This window comes from Pongo abelii, chromosome 11 (assembly GCF_028885655.2).
Source record: "Pongo abelii isolate AG06213 chromosome 11, NHGRI_mPonAbe1-v2.0_pri, whole genome shotgun sequence".
NCBI classification, from domain to species: Eukaryota; Metazoa; Chordata; class Mammalia; order Primates; family Hominidae; genus Pongo; species Pongo abelii.
This window is the reverse complement of record NC_071996.2, coordinates 50,233,062-50,254,078: the sequence shown is the minus strand read 5'-3', so window position 1 is coordinate 50,254,078 and position 21,017 is coordinate 50,233,062. Positions and strand designations below refer to the sequence as shown.

Genomic DNA, 21,017 nt, shown 5'->3' with positions numbered 1-21,017 from the left:
AGGGAGGAGGGAGAGGATCAGGAAAAATAACTAATGAGTACTAGGCTTAATATCTGGGTGATAAAATAATCCATAAACCAAACCCCCATGACACAAGTTTACCTATGTAACAAACCTGCACGTGTGCTCCTGAACTTAAAATAATTTTTTTTTAAGTCGCATGTATATATGTTTATGTGAGTACGCTTGGGCTTGTGTGTGTAGCCTTTGATACTTACTCAAATCTCTGAAGTAGGTACTATAAAATAGAAACTAAGGTAATGGAATTTTCCCAAGTTCACATGATATCCCACACTGTGGTAGACAGGCACAACACCCAGGTTTTCTCCTGGCAGAATGTTTGGTCTTTCTACTATATCAACCCAAAGATCTGCATAATTAATTACTTTCATTGAATTTGAAGATAAAGCAAATGTTAGGGGTGGTTTTTTTTTTTTTTTTAAGAAAACCATTCTTGCCAACAGCTACATATGTACCAACAAAATGAGCTTTTATTTCTATTAACCAGCCCTAACTGACAAATAACGTTTCAATGGTTCCATTATCTATAACAGAGTAGGCTCCTCTACTCTTCTGTGCTCTGGCTTAGTGAGCTGATTTCCTTCCATCATAGATGCAAGGCTAGATATTAATTACAAAAATACTGTCTAATTGAGGACTGCTAAATATATGTTGCTAGACTAATAGAAACTACAGATCTTGATGTGGGGGATATTCTGGGGCTAAATAGTGAAAAATAAGATCTGCGGGTAAAAAGTCAAAACTACTCTTCAATGATTCAAAAGGAAAATGAAGTATAACCACTCTTCTTCTCTGACCCTAACCTTTTACTTTTACTCCATCCTTCAGAAGTGAGGATCAGCTTGAGTAGTTATTCTTCCTAAGAATCATTCTGATAAAGGCAGTTACTGGAGAAAATAGTACCTGACAGTTTGTTAGGCCCTCCCAGCAGTAAAAGCTTGCTAATTTAATTTCCTCTATTATTTCTAACCCTCTCGGCTAATAAGCAATCTCTATTTACATTTTAACAAAAACTACAATTAGCAATTAATTTCCTAATTCAACACCCAAACCAGGTATATGTATCTCTAAAGAACTGAGCAGGAAAATAAATAAAGATTACCAAGAAAGATTTGTTATATAATATAGAATTAAAAAGATGGTCAGTGGCTATTCAACCATTTTTCTGGCCATTCAGAAAGGTGTTTTATTCTACTTTGAATGCCTGCTAATCAAATTACTTTACTATTACCATATCCGTCTTGTATATGTTATCTTGCAATTATTCATTATTTATCATCATCCTCATTTACTCACTGACTTTTCATTTCTCCTCATATAATTTTAGTGATTATTACAAGTTCATTCCGAGTCTTAGGTTATATAAAATTAATTAGCAAATTGTATTCACTAATCCTAAAGTATGAAACTCCACTACCAGGTAAAAGAAAGGCCTAGCATCCAGTTCTTTTTCTAGAACTATTTTATTTAAGGTAATAATAAATAAAATGACCTACAGTATTTATAGGGTGAAACTGAACTTTACAGAAGGTGGCTTATCAAAGATGATTAGCTTTACCTGCTTCCAAAATGAAAAAATCCAAGTGAAACCAGATGAAAAGAGGCAGGCACCATTATATTTTTTAAATTCAGTAAAGTTTAACATCTCTTCTGGTTTTACCTGTGTGTAATAATGTAGTTTTTCCTAGGCACAGATGCTGCAGCTGAACTTCTGCCATAATAAAGAGCTTATTTCCCTGTGCCAAGCACCACCTCTTTACCACCAACAGGAGAGGATTGAAATCTTTCCAGATAAAAACATTCAAGCTGAATACCTAGAGTTAGAGGCTGCAGCCCTGAGTAAAACTAACAGCCTAAAGTATTAAGTATTTATCCTTTCAGCCTTTATTGTAAGACCTTGATAACCTGAAAAGATATCAAATTTCTAAGAATTAAGATATAAAATACACTGAGTTTCTACTTCTGAATCTTCAACCATACCAACGATATAGTATATTACATTTGAAACAATAAAGAGGTGGTAAGCTTGTGAAAAAAAATAGACACCTGAAAAAGAGTAAAGCCAATTTCAGAGAGAAATGGGAATGCTTAGGTAAATAAGAATATATAAAAATTAGCAAATGTACAAAATCTAAAGACAGAAATTTGTTACAAAAAACCTCTAGTCTGCATTTCATTATTTCTTTTTTCTGAGAATTTGTATTCAAAGTTCACATATGCACAAGAAGCCTATCCATTCATGGTTTTTTTTTTTAAGCAATGACAAGTAGGAAAAAAAATAAGATGACTAAAATAAGATACAAAAGAAGACTGATAAGTGTAGGCAAGCTTTACAATACAATCAGAGAATGTTCAAAGTTGGAAGGGATCTAGGAGAGTCTCTCTAGCTTACACTGATGCAACAGGTTCCTAACTGGTCTCACCTCTTCACTCCTATACTCTTTCAGTATGTTTTTCAGATAGCTGCCAAAGTGATCTTAACACGTAACCCAGATCTGCTCTTCCTTAAAACTCTCTGCTTCGCACTGCCGTTTGCGTTTTATTCTAACTCCTTCCCCTGTTAGATCAAAGACCTGCATGATCCTGTCCCTATCTCTCCAGTCCCATCCCTGCATTCATTGCTTCAGGCAGCTAGTTAAATATTTACTGAGCTTTGCCTCTGTGCTAGAAACTGTGCCATGCATTGGAAGTATTAAGAAAAAGTCACACCCTCCCCCGCCCCAGTAGAGCTTACACTCTAATATTGGAAAGGACAAATAAGAAATAGATAGGCCAGGCGCGGTGGCTCACACCTGTAATCCCAGCACTTTGGGAGGCCAAGGAGGGCAGATCACTTGAGACAGGAGTCCGAGACCAGCCTGCCCAAAATGGTTAAACCCCCTCTCTACCAAAAATACAAAAATTAGCCAGGCATGGTGGCGCACGCCTGTAGTCCGTTACTCGGGAGGCTGAGGCAGGAGAATCACTGGAATTGGAAGGCTGGGGTTGTGGTGAGCCAAGATCGCACTACTGCACTCCAGCCTGGCCAACAGAGCGAGACTCAGTCTCAAAAAAAAAAAAGAGAAATAGGCAGATAAAGTAAACAGATGTGATATGTGATAAGGCAAATAAAGAGTAATCCTCTCAGCACCCTGTCAGTTTCTGTCAGAGCACGTACAACATTTTGTAATTATGTTGTTCATTCGACTACTTACTTTATGACTATAAGCTTCATATTCATATCTGTCTTCCTGTTTAATACTGTATCCCAAGCACTTACCATAGTGTCTAGCATGTAGTTCAATATTGATTTGTTAAGTGAATGAATACCTATTTCACCCTCTTTAATTTAGGGATGAGTAAAGTGAAATCTTAATGGCTGTCAAAGGTCAAAGAAGAGTCAGTAGGAAAGCAGGAATTTGAATGACAGACTCTTAAGTTTTAGTCCAAAATATACCACATTCAAAATACTGATCTCAAAGTACAGTCATTGAAAACCTTTGTGTTTTCAAAGCTTAAAGTAGCTGGTACCTAAAAACAGACTTGAGAATCTTTCAAAACTTTACTGCTACTGAAAAGTTTTAAAACACTTAAAAAGTTTAAGAGAAGTTGTCCAAGAAAAAAAGATATTTTAAATTCCCACTAATAAATAGAGATGATTTACTCCATTGTTTCTTTTTAATGCATGCTAAAACAGTGAGACCTTAACTTTGTAAGGAACCACGATATCTGAATATTCTAGATATTTATTGGCAGCTATCTGGCTCTCTATAATGATACGTTCTTTGGCTGTATCATTTAGTCAGAGTATCATTTCACATTAACTGACTGATAAGTAACCTGCAAATGTAAATATCCCCCAAGAACCAAATCTATATTTTTTAATGTTTTACATACCATATCCTTTTAAATGGGACTTAAAGATAGATTAAAAACTAATATGTAAGATCTACTCTGGACCAGCTACCGTGTTATGTGGAGTTATCAATTCATTTAATACATCTTGGTTTACAAATTTTAAAAGTTAATCTCAGAGTTTTAAAAATGTGCCAAGATCTCATAACTTGTCCATGCCCCTTCCTCTTGAAATAATGCCTTGGAGCAAGCTTGATATATCACATATAGTTATGAAGATGTGAAGAACAACAAACTTTTCCTTTAAAATAAAAACTTTAAAGTTAATAATCATAACTACGAAAACTTCTCCCTCTAACCTTTATAAATAGGCTTACTTTTATTACAATATGTAGACTTGATTCATTTTTAAAATCTTTTGAAAGGCAACCCCTCCCCACATGTGTAGCCAGTCCTTCTAATTTAGTAACTCTCTTCTTGATTTACATGTATTTTCTTCAGCAATATTAGGGAATAAAGTAATTCCCAGTGTGACTACAGCTAACCAAAGAAAAAACTAGTCCAAAAGAATGGTCATTGAAAAGTTTAGGTTTCAAGCGTGAATACCATATACCAAATTCAGAAAAGTATCTAAATCTACTTCCTTAGAACAGTATATTTTACTGTAGGGTCTCATACAGATTTCAAAGAATATAATCTGGATGACCGGTATGAGTAATTACTGAAATTTGACCATCATTTAAACATAAACAACATATTGAGCCACTAATGCTTAGAATTCTTTAACTAGACATCACAATGAAGACATATCCATCATACAGTGTCTGTGCTTTTAAGAGAATATTACATGCTATCATATTTTATTATGTACTCTTATTTTTCCAAATATGTGTCTTTATTTCTATTCATGCTTTTCATCTAAAACTATATCTATCTGTAAACTTTTTTAGTTACGAAGGCACTTTCAATTTTCTTCTGGCTCATTACTTCTTTACCAATTTTATTTAGTAGTGCTACCATTCTACTTTAGTCTTCGAGTTGCTTTTCAGTCCTATATCCACATATGGGGTATTTGGGACATGCATCAGGATATGTATCATCCACTCTTGCCACCTCAGTTTTAATTACTTTTCATCTGAATTTAAGAGTTAACCCCCTGAGATTGTCCTACTTCTTCAAGCAATTGTGAACTCTCTTCATCACACAAATCTCTTCCTCAGATTTAGTCAAAATTTCTCCATCCCACCTTGCCTTCATCCATGGTCAAGTTTACTCTCAAGTGGCTATTGTGTTCCTGATGCTATTTTGTGTCTCTTCCTTCATATTAACATCCTTCCTAATCTCCGTCTAAGACTTTTTTTCCAGTACTAAGTCCAGCAAGTCTTCCCTAAATTAAAAAATCCCAACTCCCCAAAATTGCAATCTAATTTTGTTTCAGCATCTTCGTGTGTGCTTAATTTATTCGACTAGTCCAAAAGAGAGAAGAGCTTAGTTAGGGAACAGCCATGTTCTCCCTTGAGACCAGTTTTCCCTATATTCTATACCTAGGCACACAGTCTCTATTGTAGATTAATTAATGACCATATTTTTCAATGCATATATGTTTCATTGCACACATTTATGTATGAAGCTTCCTTTTCCACTAAGAGAGTACTGAATACAGAAAATAAGGATTGTTGAACTAGGTCACTGGTTTTAGGGATTTACAATCCATTAGCTGGTCAATGAATCAATTAATGGGTCACGATCAACGTTTTTTAAATGAAATGTAATATAAAAATACATAAGTGTCCTGCACATAGTTAAGAGTACACAGTTCATGAAACTTTCATTTCTGATGCACACACACATATATACATACACCCCTACTACTACATGGGAACTAAGTCATAATGCAATGTGTAATTCTTACTATGTATTATAGTCAAAAAAGTATGAAAGCCATGGAACATGAGGAGACCTAAGATCCCCTCTAAATCTATATAATTCAAATTCTAATTTTAATTATTTAAAAAAATTGAAATTTGAACATAACTTAAAGATATCCAAACAATGAGCAAAATCATCTTTTCTTAATAAAATGTCACCACTGAACTCTAACCTTAAAATTATAGAACCATAAAGCTTTCAGAGTAGGAAAAAAAAAACAGGGATCATCTAATCCAAGTTCACCACTTCAATACATTAAGAGGACAACTGTGGCTCAGAGAAGTGAAATAATTTCATTTCATTCATTTAATAAACATTTGCTGAGCACCTGTTGTGTACCAGGTTCTAGGAATGGGTGTGTGGATAAAGGAAAGATGTCTTCAAAGAGTAGAAACAGGAAAGTAAACATTTGCACAGTCTAAAGTGGAAACAGGCAAGTAAACATTTGCAATTATTACTGAAATCAAGGTCATTTACAAGGTGTTAGATGAACAGAAAGCAACTAACTCAATCTAGGTTGAGTGACAAAGAAAATGTTTCTAAAGAGGTGATACTTCTCAGTCTTAAGACCAAAAAGGGGTTAGCCAGGTAGAAGAGGAAGAGTAACATGTACAAAGGCACCATACTGATATACAATAAAGGATTACACATTTAAGAAACTGCAAGTCAAGTCTGTATGGATGGAATATAGTACTCATGCTGAGGAGAAGCTGCAAAAGAATACCTAGCATTTAATATTCAAACCACTCTCTGAGGTAGGCACTATTAATATCCCCCCATTGTGTAGATGAGAAAACTGAGGCACACAAAGGTGAAGTAACTTGACCAAGGTTAAGTTATGAAACCAAGATTTAAACCAATTAGGTCTACATCCAGAGTCTATACCCTTAACCAATACCAAGAGGTTAGAAAAAATAGGCAGGAACCAAACGATGAAGGACCTTTTATGACATTCTAAGACTTTAGATTCTATGCTAAAGGTGACTCACAGTCAGTGAAAGGTTTTAAGCAAGGGTAACATATTCAGATTAATTTTTTAATAAGATCACTCCAGCAGCTATGCAGATGGACTAGAAAGAAAAGGAAGTAGTGATAGGGAACTGGTGAATCTTAGCTAGAAAAGTGCTACAATAATCAAGTAACAGAAAATGATAGATAAGCTAGATACTGGCAGCACTGACACCAGAGCTCAAGTCTACCAACCTCTATGACCACATTCTTGATTACTATCCATAGGAACTTTCCAATTTTTTCCCTTAGGCCCACCACTCTAACAGTTCAAAAAATCCAGCCTCAGAGACAAAAACATATTTCCTTTAAGTCCCTTTATTAAAACAAAGCCTGACCTCTAGATGCACTGGGTATACAAAAGTGACTAACAAGAAATCTAGGTGGAGAATGACAGAAAGTCAATTGCTATCTACAGTAGTTTTCTTACCTTCTTGATTTCTCCTCCTCCTCCTCCTTCCTCTATACACTATTCCTGGAATTTTCATGTTCAATAGTCAATTTGAAATCAATGTTCTGTCTAGACATGACTATTTTACACTCTAACAGAATTAAATCTACCACAGAGGAAGTCTGATGTGGTCCTATCAGCAGCAATAAATATACTCTTGGTTCTAGTCAAGTTTTGGCTTAAACAGAGATGATAAATGAATAATAATATGAGTGAAACTTTTTCTGAAGCAGCAAAGAGTTAAGGAAAACCTGAATATTAAAAAAAGAGAATAAGAGCAATCTAAAGTTCAAGCCATTTGATTCTAAGAGAGTAACACTACTCCCAAGGGGGTGTGCGAGGTAGTCCAGAAACCAGTAAATGAAAAAACAGTGGAAAAGACTATCTGGTCAATTCTCAAGCATTCTAAATTCAATCCGTTTTCATTAAAACCACGGGTAAGCCCTCTGGAACCACTCATGATGCTAAGCCACAACTGGGTTCCACAAGCAAGCAGTATAAGGAAGTACAGAAGGGTCAGGGGAAGAAAAGGGAGTAGACAAAGAAGGGAGGAAAATGGAAAGGGAACAACAATGAAAGGGAAGGAAAAAAACAATGAGTTACGGAGCAGTGAGCAAAACGCTAAGGCACACCAGTGACCCTAGTATCAAATGTTGCCAACCTTACCTATAATCTGAGACAATATAGCAACTGGCAACATAACAGACCATGAAAACACAAATTTAAATCATGGACTCATGAAATATCAAAGATGAGAACATCAGAGTAGCACTTTAAAAAGTCAAAATGCAACAAAATAAAGTCTTAGAATCTAAAGAAACAATTCAGAGATTACTAAAATCTCATTTGGTTTAGTTGTGCTTCTCTTCTTAAGAACAGTGAGTCTGGTGGACCCAAAAGGTGAAAATGTCAGTATCAGAGAGAAGGGTATGGAGAGTTGTGTTACAAAGACACTGTGAGGCTCATTTGGACACCATTTGTGGGAATGTCTTCAGAATTTTCCTCTCTATGGTATAATGCTCCTTAATTTGCTAAGAGTTTCACTGTAATTCTTATCTTGGTTGGCTAGGTTAACTCCCTTAAAACCAGAGTTCAAAACAAGGTAAGCATTTTATTAATTATGGTCAAGATTTAACCTTAAAAAGGGAAAGGATCTGCAATAGATCATAAAATATTACTTACTGTATCGTAAATTAGTCTAACGGTAACCAAAACCCAGCTAATGATTCTGAAGATAATTATGTAATTAAGAGATTAGGTTAAAAGTTTCTTGAAATTAAAGTTAGCTAGACAAAAGAAATACCTTTTTTAAAAAAACAGAATTTCTACCTTGAAACTATTCAGGGAACATGTAATAGTGAACATATTTCAGGCAACATGTTACACACACATGAATACCGCCAGAAGGCAGACCAATGATGTCAGTAAGAATAAAGTAAAGGCAAATATCCTTAAAGATCTTATCATGGCAAAGAAAATCCTGGATCTAAAGCAAATATAATTAAACTTGATACCTTAACCAATCATTCATCATGTCCAGGAACATGCAGTCTTCATGAGTACTCTATCAAAACAGGTGGTGATAGGAGAGTTTATCCATAAGACATCAGAATATTTTATTATAGTATAAAATATTATACTATACTGGTCAATTCTCAAGCATTTCATCAAGGATAAAAGAATGTGCGTATCTATAGTCTGTTTCTCTAATTTAATCATATTCTAATTTAAAAGATAATGAAAAGATAAAAATCTTTCAATACAAGGCCACCTGGAGATCATCAATACCATGTACTTGTAAAATTTAGATTATGAACTTTAGGGGGAAGAGAGCAGAGCCCTTTTACTAATAAACTACTGCTTTTAAAATTTAAGAGTTTAGAACTGAGTTTTTCCTTTTTTTTTAATTTGTATTTTAGGTTTGGGGGTACATGTGAAGGTCTGTTACATGGGTAAACTCGTATAATGGGGTTTGCTGTGCAGATTACTTCATCACCCAGGTATTAAGTCCAGTACCCAATAGTTATCTTTTCTGCTCATCTACCTCCTCCCACCCTCCATCCTTGAGTAGACCCCAGTGTCTGCTGTTCTGTTCTTTGTTTTCATGTTTTCTCATCATTTTGCTCCTACTTATAAGAACATGTGGTATTTGGTTTTCTTAGAACAGGGTTTTCTGACCTCTACACTACTGACATATTGAGCCAGCTAACTCTTTGTTGTGGAAGGCTGTACCATGTATTGCAGGACGATAAGAAGCATCCCTGCCCTCTACCCAACTAGATGCCAGTAGCACACCCCGCCCCCTGTTGTGACAACCAAAAATGGCTCCAAATGTCCCATGGATGGGGATCTGGGGAAGTAGGGAGGGGGACTCACCCCAGCTTGAGAGCTGTTGGCTTAGATCATAAACAGGAAAAAAAAAATAGAAAATGAATGGAGGGAGAATTTTGTTTCATTTTGTTTCTGGTCTCCATGTTTCAACGTATTATATTTGAATTTGACCACAGACACCATTTATAAGAGATTCTGCCTTTTAGAAAACAAAATATTTATCATCCATCACTTGTTAATCAAAGTTCAAAAGAATCCCAAAAGATTCTCTGTACTGCCAACTCCCCCTCCAACCACACATACATTCACACATACACAGTACTGCCTAGCTGAACTGAAGAAAACATAATTACCATATTTCTATTTCCTCTTTCATCAAATACATTGACCATACTGCTCCAGCTCCCACAAAATCCAAAGGAATTCTCAACTTACTTCTATGCAACTCAAATACCACAATAGCTGCATAAATCTAGATAAGATAAATCTAAGTACTAAGGCAAGTATTAAAGTCATTCTCATACTTCAACAAACTGTGGGGAAAGACACAAATAAACCACAATGGCTATAAAAAGAAAACTAAGATTTATGTTTTGAAACAGAATCTGAGGAAGTATGAGAGGAATGAAAAAATTCAAAATCAAAGGTAATCTGAAGGCACTCCAGGATGGGGGCAAAATTTAAAATGTTTCCCCTGGAATGAGACAGAGGAGGAAATTATACACTTGGCCATATCCTACAGGAATAGTCTGCATAATCAGTCTCCAGAACACATACCATGGGATGGAAACTGAAAAATCAGAGTCCACGAAATAGTAAACATCCCTCCTAAACACCTGGAACAAAACTGTTCCTCACTATTGTTTCCCATTTTGATTTAAAAAAAAAAATCAAATATCTAGAAATGAAAAACTGACAACCTGAGAATTTTTTAAATTCTCATGAAAATAGTCACCTCATGCTTCCAACATGTCAGATCACACATTTTGTAGAAAAATCAATTAGTTGGAGAAACACAATAATCCTTTTTTAGAGTGCATCTGATCCATAACAAAAGGCTTTTAAAAATCAGACATTTTAAGTACTCAAATTGTTCATGTATAAATATGGATTAAGGTCTTTATGATTATTTCAATTATCTTCAACAGAATCACATATTTTAGTTCAACTGGGAATGTTCATCTTAAAAAGCCTATGCAACAACATAATATTAGTTTAATATAAGTGGAATATCCATATGCCCTACAGCAACAAAATCACTTTATTTCAAAATTATAGCTATTAACCTCCTGGCCCACTGAAAATAATCCTGGCCCAATGAAAATAATCCCACAAGAAACTAATGCTCAATTATTTTTACTACCAAACCAAGCAGAGGAAGCTGTAAGATCTGTAGCGACAGCCTGCTTTTCAAGAAGTAATACCTTGAGACTGCTCAAGAATAACCTCCTTCATCAATTAGTGTGACTCAGGTGGGTATGGGAGGGAATAATGTCCACAATTCCTTGGTCAGTGGCCATGATGCCCCTCCTCCTCAAGGGCAAGAGATCAGAACAAGGGATTTGAACAAGAGGAGTTCACCAGCCACAACATATAGAAGCAGAGGAAAAAAGGGTACTACTGGAAAGATAAAAACTACATGGTCAAGTCATGTCACAAAAGCAAGAGGTTTAATGTTATCAAGGCCTTCATTCATTTCAGACACACCATTGTTTAGCTTCCTTCCCAAACCGTGCACAAAAAGAACTGTCAGCCTGCCTTAAGCATGTTCCTTCTTCCATTTAAACAGACATGATTCTTTTGGTTAATCTCTGGCAATGATCGCCATTTCACAACACATTCAGCCCACCCGGAACTGATCAATACCACTACAGACATAAGACTAGACTTTATCCATTTATTAACCACAAGGAAATGTACCATTCAGCAAAATTCTATACATTACAAAAGATTCTATTTAAAGGGGGGTGGGGAAGACGGACACAAACACACACACACACACACACACCCCCCCCCACAGAGGTACACAAAGAAGACTACCACCCTTTAATTTTCCTGTGGCAAACGAGATAAAGACATGGCCATGAAACCTGTCAATTCGCCCCCCCCTTCCAAGAGTCCCCCGTAATTCTATGCCACAAGCTTGTAACTGAATATTAAATTTTACGATAAATAGATCCAATGAGACTTATTTAAAATGTTTCATCTATTGAACTAACTCTCCTGTTATGTACATCTGCACACCTTTGAGCTAGATGCTGTATTTATTTATAGAATTTCAAATACAAAAGACTAGATAGTTTTTCCAACCACTGGTTGCAACCATAGAACGTCCTCACAAAATCAAAATTTCCAATATAAAATGGCCAGTTTATTCCCCCAACCTTGAGCTAAAACCTATTTTATGAGTGTACTATATTTAACAAAAACAATTTCACATGGGTTGTTCTACACCGAAAACAATGCTTCAATACAAAGCGTTTAAAATAAGTATTCCGTAGGTAAGCAAAATCTATGCCCCAAAAGAGCACACAAATGGTGGTTGAACGCCAGCACATTACCAATACCAAGCGGCATACCTCTTCTGCACTGGGTTATAGTTAATACTCCAACAACAACTACAACTATTTTTAACACTGCTGGACGCTGAAGTTGAAGAAAACGTGAGGGGAGACCCAGATTAAATTGCTGATAGGATGTATTGTTTCTCACAGCCAAAATTAAGCAGCAACTGGCTTGATCTATGTCGTGATATTCACCGGTGAAGCACTAATTAAACGATGACAAAAAGCAACTCTTGTTTTGGAGGAGCCCACACTAAATACTCCTTTCAGATCTCAACCTTTGCATAAATTGTCACTTGTGGTATTTGCGGCTTAATTGCAACCCAACCAGCGCTGTCATCCAGTGTTATGGCCACAAAACATGACTTTCTCACTTCCACAACAACACAGCACTCACTCTTATCAGCTCGCCTACCCAACTCAAAAAGAGAAAAATGCATGGAGGTTTCCAGATCACAATCAGACCTGGGGGCGGGGGGGGGGCGGTGGCAGCCGAGGGGCGCAGGGAGTGGGCAACCTCCCCAGGCTCCACTGGACTCTCCGACTCGACACCAGCCGCGGCCCCCAGCAGCGGCCGCCGCGGCCGCAGGAGCAGCCCCACCGCGCCGCGCTCCCTGCACCTACCTGAAGAACAGGAGATAAGAAAGACGGCAAACGCCAACTTTGCAGCAGCTCCCATTTTCCCGAGGCGCCGGGGAATCCGGAGGAAGTTCTCGCTAGATATCCAGTTCCCTGGGTCTTCCTCGGAGACAAACCTCCTGGTGTAAAATCAACCGTCATAAAACATATTCGGAAGCCCAGACCAAAAAAAAAAAAAAAAAACGTTCACTGGGTTTAAAAAAAAAAAAAAGAAAAAAAAAGAGCACAACGATAAAAAATAAAATGCACCACGGGGGAAAAACCGCCACACATACGCACAACACACAAAACCAAACAACGAAAAGCCAACAACAACAAAAGCGGGTTTAAATCACTGTCAAAATCATTGTCAGCTCCGCTCGCCTCTCCCGTCTCTCGGAACAAAACGCCAGGCTGAGGCGACGAAGAGGCGGCGGCGGCAGCGGCGTCCGCTGCCGCCCGGACAGTCTGGGAACCGACTGGGTCCGACGTCCGGACCGACCTTCAACCCGGACACCTAAAGTCCGAGGACCACTGGCGGCCGAGCTCGCGGCGGTGGCGGCGAGGCGGCTGCGGCGCGGGGAAGGGGCGGCGGGCGGCAGCGGCGGCGGCGGTGCAGGCGGCGGCCAAGTTCTGGTCCAGGCTCTGGCTCCGGCTCCGGGCTCCGGGCTCGGCCGCGTTTTCGGTCTCCTGGCCTCCGCCGGGCTCCGCCCCCCAAACTTCCGGTTCCGGCCCGAAGCTGGAAGCCAGGCGCAGCGGAGGAACGCTCGGCGGCAGCGGCGGCGGCGGCGGCGGGAGCGGCGGCCGGGCGCAGCGCGCGTGCCGGGCCGGGAGCGCGAGGAGATTGTCGGGGAAGCGAGGCGGGAGCGGGGGAGGGGTGAGAGAGCGAGGGCGGGGCCGAGTGGAGGGCGAGGAGGCGGGGCGGACGGAGGCTCGATACCGCGAGGCCTCGGCGCCCGGCCTGCTTGGGCGAGAGATACCGCGACAAAGGGGCGCGGGCGCCTCAAAGTCCCTAAGCTGCGGCTGGGCTGTGGCCAGGCGAATAGATGCGGGCTGGGCCGGGCACGACCCGTTTCCAAATCGCGTCCCACGGGCCTCTCTGGAGCGCCCACCCGAAGGGTCAGGGAAGCCCAAGAGGAACAGGACCCCGAGGGGGGGCGAGTGGCCGGGGACTTCTCCAAGGGGCGTCTGCGGCGCCCAGTCTTTCCTCTGGGGGGACGCCTCGTCCGCTCTGAGACCGAGGAGTCGGTGGTAGGCGGACGTGGGAGCTGTTTCGCCGCGCCCGCCGAGCTGCCCAGGCGAGCTCGCGACGCGCTAGCTGGTGTCTGCGCCCCCAGACTTAGCACTGCGTCCCACCGCTGCAGCTTCTGCACACGCGTGCTGTCTTGGTGACTAGGAAAGAAAAAGAAAAACTCACGGAGAAAGGGCTGTCCACCGGCTCAGGATACTCAAGCCATTTATCACGATGCGCAACTTGAATCCATTCCCGCCGTTCCTTTTACACACAAAGCATTGTGTTGAAAACTGTTTTGCACGTAATAGGTGCGCAAATATTTGTTTACTGCGCTTTGACGAAAAAAATGAGAATTTGGAACGACATATTTGATGATCAGACAAGTGATTACTCGTCAAAATTTTAGCTATTTAAGGGCCTGTTTTTACCCCTTAATCCATGTTGATTGCTTACAAGCTGGTGTGCTAGGCACGGAATGGGATCCAACAGGTAAAAATAGGATGGATCCCTACCTCAAGTAGCTTTTAGTATTTGCTGTATTCAGTTGGCTGCAGAATACAAACTAAAGACTATTGAAGGTAGTTGCTGTGTCATTTACCACACTTTAGTGAGCTTCGTGAAGGTAGAGATCTTGATTTTTTCCTTATTTTATTCCAGCACCCAGAAGTATCAACTAGCACATAAGTGCTTAATAAATAATTGTATAAATGACTAAGGGATGACTGCTTTTCTCTTAAATACAGTCTCCGTTAATGTACTCTACAAAGTTTTGGTTTTTAATAAAGCAACTGTATAATATGGCTAATTCATGTTTCACTTGTGGTTTACTGATTCCCACCTTTTCCCACAAAGCCAAGTCTTCTCACTTATAGTAGTTTACTTCCTCTAAATTACTCTGTATTTCTGTCTATTAAGTTCATCCTGTAATTATCTGCCCATTTCTACAACTTGTCAGGGTTATTAATAATCACTGTGGCTCTTTAAACTCTCTCCAAGATTGCCAGTTCTCAAATCGTGGTGCTCAGAATTTGACTGATGTTTGCAACAGTTACAAAGTCCCAAGTCGGTATTAAAGGTGTCTGAATGATCTCATGTAGTTCTCCTATCTTTATGAGTTGGTCAAAGGAATATGTATAAGCCTTCCATTCTCTGGTTGAATTAAGAGTTGTACTAACGGTTCTGTAATGGAAGAGTATATTTTACTCTAGAAACACTTGAAGTTCATTACAGAATTTGATGTCAGTTAGGGTCAGGCCTCACTCTTGTCTTATCTGTGCATCACTTCAATATTTCTTTAATTGTGAAGCCAGAACAAGTGGAATAACTGGAATAGTGAGTAATACAACTGAAACTTGAAAATATATTCCTTATCTTACCAACTAAATTTGCCAGTATAAGAACAAGAGCACGAAAATTATTTTTCTGTAGTATTAAAGAGAAGCAGCCAGTCTTCACGAGGATATTCCTTTCTAACAAAGACAGAAAACCCCATGAGAGAAGTATTAACAACCAGTAACAGTAGCTATTCTGTTCCTAAATGTGTTCAATTACCCCTTCTTTTTTTTTTTTTTTATTCAAAAATAATGTAACCTAAAAAGACAAGGAATTGTGACTAATCTCCACTGGAGCTTCAACGCTTAAAAAGAGGTAGCTACGGCTAACCCCATTGCCCTACTTGCCTCCCTGTTTTCTAGAATCACTTTTTAAAATCCACAAATCCAACAACCACTTCCTAACACATTGCAGGTGTAAAACCTGGTTTGAGGAGGAAAATGAGAAAGGAAAGGAAAGGAAAAGGAAATATGAATTCTAATCGACCAGAGCGTCGGGCATTATGAAATAAACATCTTTAGCTAACTTCATTCACTTCTCAGCCCCAAGACCTAGCCTTGTGGCCACTCCAGTGCTAGAATTTGAAGTTCAGAGTCCTGCCAAGTTCAATTGAACTGAAAATTATTCCCAGGTGGAAGAATCTTGAGAAGCCAGTTCAATCTAGAGTGTTGGCTGGATGAGGAGGTAGAGATAAATAAGTGACACAGACTGCTTCCAGAATAAAAGATTTCTTTTTGTGTTAACAAAGTCATGGCTCAAAAAGATGTGGAGAAGTTTAAATCTTCAGTTCTGAAGTAGAGCTGTAAATGAACTGGGTTATAATTGAGCTTGCATTTGGACCCACCAACAGACACTTTAGCAACACGTCTAATCTCTTTTCCTTCATCTTCAGGAAGGTGACTGAAAACCTTTGGAGTATGAAAGATGTTAAGTTCCCCTTAAATGAAGGATTTAGAAGCTTTTGTGCTGCTTTCTAGCTACTATAAAAATCTCCTGTGTTCAGATAACATGGGCATTCTTGAAGTGGCGCAAGTAACGAATTTCTTATATGCCAACGCTGTAAGGCATAATGCATGGGGAATAAATTTGGTAACTTGGTGAGTCCAAGGAAGGGAGAAATGATCGATGTATCTTTTATAAATATCCCCCCTCTCCTTAAGTGCCCAAGGTGGGAAGAAAATTCTCTACATCCTAGCTTTTGCTGCTATTTATTCCTCCCCTTCTACTTAAGTCCATCTATATAGCATTGCACTGTGCCAATGGGGTCAAAAAGACATATCGAGGAGGATAAGAATGTGGGAATGGTTAAGGGGAAAAGTGTTAAGACAAAAGATTTTAGGTGATGAAAGTGAGTTAGAAGAGTTAAGAGAAACTGTGATGTAATATAAATCTCAACAACCAATTGGTTTCTCTTTAACATCCCAAAGGTAATATTTGACTTTTTCTCCCCACTATCACCCCCTTCAAAATTCGAGAAATGTGTAGGAAACAAAACTAACAGGCTTACTTTGGCAAGGATTCTTTCCCACCCTCCCTTTAAATTCATTACCACAGTGGCTTAATTTTCTTGAACAGGTGCTAGGACTCAATTCCTCCCCAGGCTGATAACCACAGTGCCTACGCTAACACTACTGAGCAACTGTCAGAACCCACACCCCCAAGTGGTTCCAAATTATGGCGTTACTGATGCTCCCCCATTGGTAGGTAGGAGGTGGCAAAGGTGTTGGTTTGGACAATAACTGGTAAGGGTGATGGCACTGGTTTTTAGTGTCCTGGGACTAGGATGCTAAATACTCTGCAGGAGGTTGGGCGTTTAGCATACCCAACAAAGAATAGTTCAGGATTTGAGATCTATTACCTTAAACCAATATCAAATGGAAGGATGATGGAGTAAACCTGCACTACTCAAATTGTAGGTCTCAAGCCAGTGCTGGTCTCAAAAGATTTGTTACTAATATTTAATGAGATATATATGGACACAGACAACAATTGTTCAGAAAGTTTTATAGGAACTTGATAATTATGTCTGTTGAAACTAGCTATAAAATAATTGAGCTTATATTTTATTATTGTTTTAATTTCAAGTGTTTTGTTTTTTGTTTTTATTTTTGAGATAGGTCTCACTCTGTCACCTAGGCTCGTGTGCAGTGGTGCAATTACCACTCACTGCAGTCTTGACTTCCCAGGCTCTGGTGATCCTCCCACTTTAGCTTCCTGAGTAACTGGGACTACAGACATGTGCCAAACATACCCGGCTAATTTTTTTTTTCAATTTTTTTGTGGAGACAGCGTTTTGCCTTATTGCCCAGGCTGGTCTTGAACTCCTGAGCTCAAGTGATCTGCCTACCTCAGCCTCCCAAAGTGCTCAGATTATAGGTGTGAGCCACTGTGCCCGGCCTCAAGTTCTTAGTAATTCAATTTTATTGTACTTTGACTTCACGAAGGTCTCATAGATTGGAAATTCATCATAGAGAATCTAAGAGTGGATTTCCTACTGGAGTAGAAAGCAGACTATATACACAATTCTTTCTCAAAAAAATATCCTTCATCCATTTTGACAAGTGCTTAAAATCTCGAATAAGCTTTGATGGTATAGTCCTGAAATTTTCTATAATACAAGTCTGCATAAGGGTCAGTCATTTTCATTACACTCTCTGTGGCATTCATTTATTCAACAGGTAATTATTAGGTACAGAATTTGTGCTAGATTTTGGTTGTACAAGTGTCGAATGAAATGGATATAGTCTCCACCGTCACTGAGCTGACGGTATCACAAAGAAGACAGGAAAACAGCCAGTAAACAAGTAATTCCCAAATGGAAAGGATTATTTATAAAAGCAGACAGAATGCTAAGATAAAGAGCAATGGGATAGTATAGGAAGAGGGGATCTATTTAGAGAAAATGATTCAGGAAGGACTTACAAAGGATGTGACATTTCAACTGAAACCTGGAAGATGAAAAGGAGATAACCATGAAAGAAGCTAGTGAAGAAGAAACAGTATGTATGATGTATTTAAGAAATTGAAAGAAGGCTCTCATGGCAATGAGGAGAGTAGTATGAATAAGGAGAGAGAGGAAAATAGGCTCCAGTCTATGCAGCAGCCTATGGACCAAGGTAAGATCCTTGGATTTTATTCAAAGTGAAGTAGCAATCCATTGGAGGGTTTTAAGTCAGGGAGTTGTGTGGTCTGGCTTATGTTTAGTAGATCACTCTGGCTGTTACATGAAGAATGAGTTGCAAGAGATTACCAAAGCAAGCAGAGAAATTAGTTAGAAGGGTATTACAGTAAGTCAGACATGAGATGATAATATTGTAAATTAATACAGAAGGAAGTGGGCAGATTTAAGATATATTCTGGAAGATATGCTGATGGATTGGATGACTCCTACTTTTTTTCTTGAGCAAATGGGTAGACGTCATGTCATTTATTGAGATGGGGAAGATTTAAAGGGAAGAGATATTATAGGGCAGAAATTGGAAAGATGAATAGTGAAAATACTTAGTTTTAAAAATGTTATATTTAAGATGCCTGTGAGACACTCAAATGGAGATAGATGTAACATAAGCAAGTGGATCTACGTGACTGAAGTTTGGAGCAACATGCAATGCTACAGATATAAATCTGGGAGTTGTCACCATACAAATGGTATTTAAGGCCATAGAAATGAATGAGAGTATCTAAATAGGGAGTAGAGAGAGAGAGAAGAAGAAATGTAGCAATCAAGTGGAGGATTAAAAGCCAGGAAAGGGGATAAAGAAGTGGCAGGCAGAGATGAAATAAAAACCAGGGGCGACGGATGTCACATGTGGGCCTGTTTCACAAAAGGAAGATAGGGACAGTGTTGAATCTGATAGAGACATACAGGAAAATGAAAAACAAAAATGTAAGCCATTGGATGTGGCATCATAGAAGGAATTAATGTCCTTGACAGTAGTTTCAGCAGAAGCTAGACAGAAATATTTGAAGTCAATGGTAAATGAAAATTTAGAAACATCAAAAATAACAAAGCCTTGGCCCAGCGCAGTGGCTCACGTCTGTAATCCCAGCACTTTAGGAGCCTAAGGTGGGCAGATCACCTGAGGTTGGGAGTTCAAGACCAGCCTGGCCAACATGGCGAAACCCTGTCTCTACTAAAAATACAAAAATTAGCCAGGCGTGGCGGTGTGTGCCTGAAGTCCCAGCTACTCAGGAGGCTGAGACACAAGAATTGCTTGAACCTGGGAGGCGGAGGCTGCAGTGACCTGAGATTGTACCACTGCACTCCAGCCTGGGCGATAGTGCAAGACTCAGTCTCAAAATTAAATAAATACATAAATAAATAAAAACAAAATACAAAAATAACAAAGCCTTAAAGACATTTGGCTATTTAAAAAAATCAAATAAATGGGTTGGTGGCTAAAGGGAAATGCACAATTAAGAGAGGATTTTATTTTGTTTCTCTTTTTAGAGGAGACATCATAAATTATATATGTAAACTCATAGGTATGGTGCCATAGGAGGAAAGATTGAAAATGCAGAAGAAAGGAAAACTGAATGGGCAAAATACTTGTGAAGGCAAGAAAGGACAAGCTTCAGAACATAAGAGAGTTAGGTTGGCCTTTGAGAAGAGAGTGGTTGTTCTCTTCCTCTTCCTCTTCTTCCTCCTCCTCCTCCTCTTGAGGCAGGAAGGGCAAGCAGAAGCAGATGAGTTTGCAGAAGCAGATGAGTTTACAGAACTGAACACTGGAGAATGATGGCAATCCCAGCTGAGGGCTCTTCTTTTCTCTGACATATAAAGCAAGGTTTTCACCTTAAAGTGAAGGGGGCATGATGAAAAGGTATGAAAGAGTCCTAAGTGAGACTGGAGAGAGAGGGTTTATAGTGGAATTGCCAGGATTGAGCGCCCATTTGAGATTGGTGACTCCAGTCTACCCAGCTGTGTGATTATTTTCTGCAACATAGAGGTATTGGCAGGCATGGAGAAGGCAGATGATTGAGTTCTTACATGGCTGGATTTATTAAGTAAGTGATTTTGAGAAAGTGAGGAGTAAAGAAGTTATGGGAATTATATGGGAGCCATTGGAACAATGACTCACAGAATTTGAGTTGGACAAAAAGAAAGGACGGTCTAGAAGAGGCTATGTGGATAGAAACAATTGATAGGAGAATGGATTAGATTAGGAGTCCCCAAGTCCCAGATCACAGACCTATACTGGTCTGTGGCCTGTTAAGAACCAGGCCGCACAGCAGGAGGTGAGCAGCAGGCCAGCAAGCATTACCACCTGCGCTCCACCTCCAGCGATCAGCAGCAGCATTAGATCCTCGCCAGCCCTATTGTGAACTGCATATGCAAGGGATCTAAATTGTGCACTCCTAATGAGACTCTAATGCCTGATAACCTGAGTCGAACAGTTTCATCCTGAAATTATTCAATACCCCCATGGAAAAATTATTTTCCACAAAACCGGTCCCTGGTGTCAAAAAGGTTGGGGACCGCTGGATTAGAGGACTGACATCATTAGGAGGATCCATTGCTTCTTGGCAGATATTTAAGGAAGTGAGCTAGAAGGATAGGAGCTATGGCCAGAGACTAGAAATTAACAAGGTTTTGGAGAGGAATTGTGTCTGATAATGACAATGGCCAGGGAGTTACCATAGTAGTGATAGAAAAAATGGTCACTGGTGATGAGGTGGTCCAAGAATTGGGATGTCA

The 21,017-nt window shown here is 39.3% G+C and overlaps 1 protein-coding gene across 2 annotated transcripts in view; it reads right to left on the bottom strand.

Annotated features, from left to right (window-relative positions):
* The window catches only part of ACVR2A (activin A receptor type 2A), an 86,510-nt gene extending 71,724 nt beyond the window's left edge, over nt 1–14,786 (bottom strand). Inside the window, exon 1 of one of the 2 annotated variants that reach the window (XM_054549362.2) lies at nt 12,763–14,786. In XM_054549362.2, the coding sequence (XP_054405337.1) occupies nt 12,763–12,817 (55 nt within the window). In that variant the 5' untranslated portion in view covers nt 12,818–14,786. The remainder of the gene's footprint in view (nt 1–12,762) is intronic. The other variant, XM_054549363.2, reaches the window with a different exon arrangement.
* Between the last annotated feature and the right edge of the window lie 6,231 nt (nt 14,787–21,017).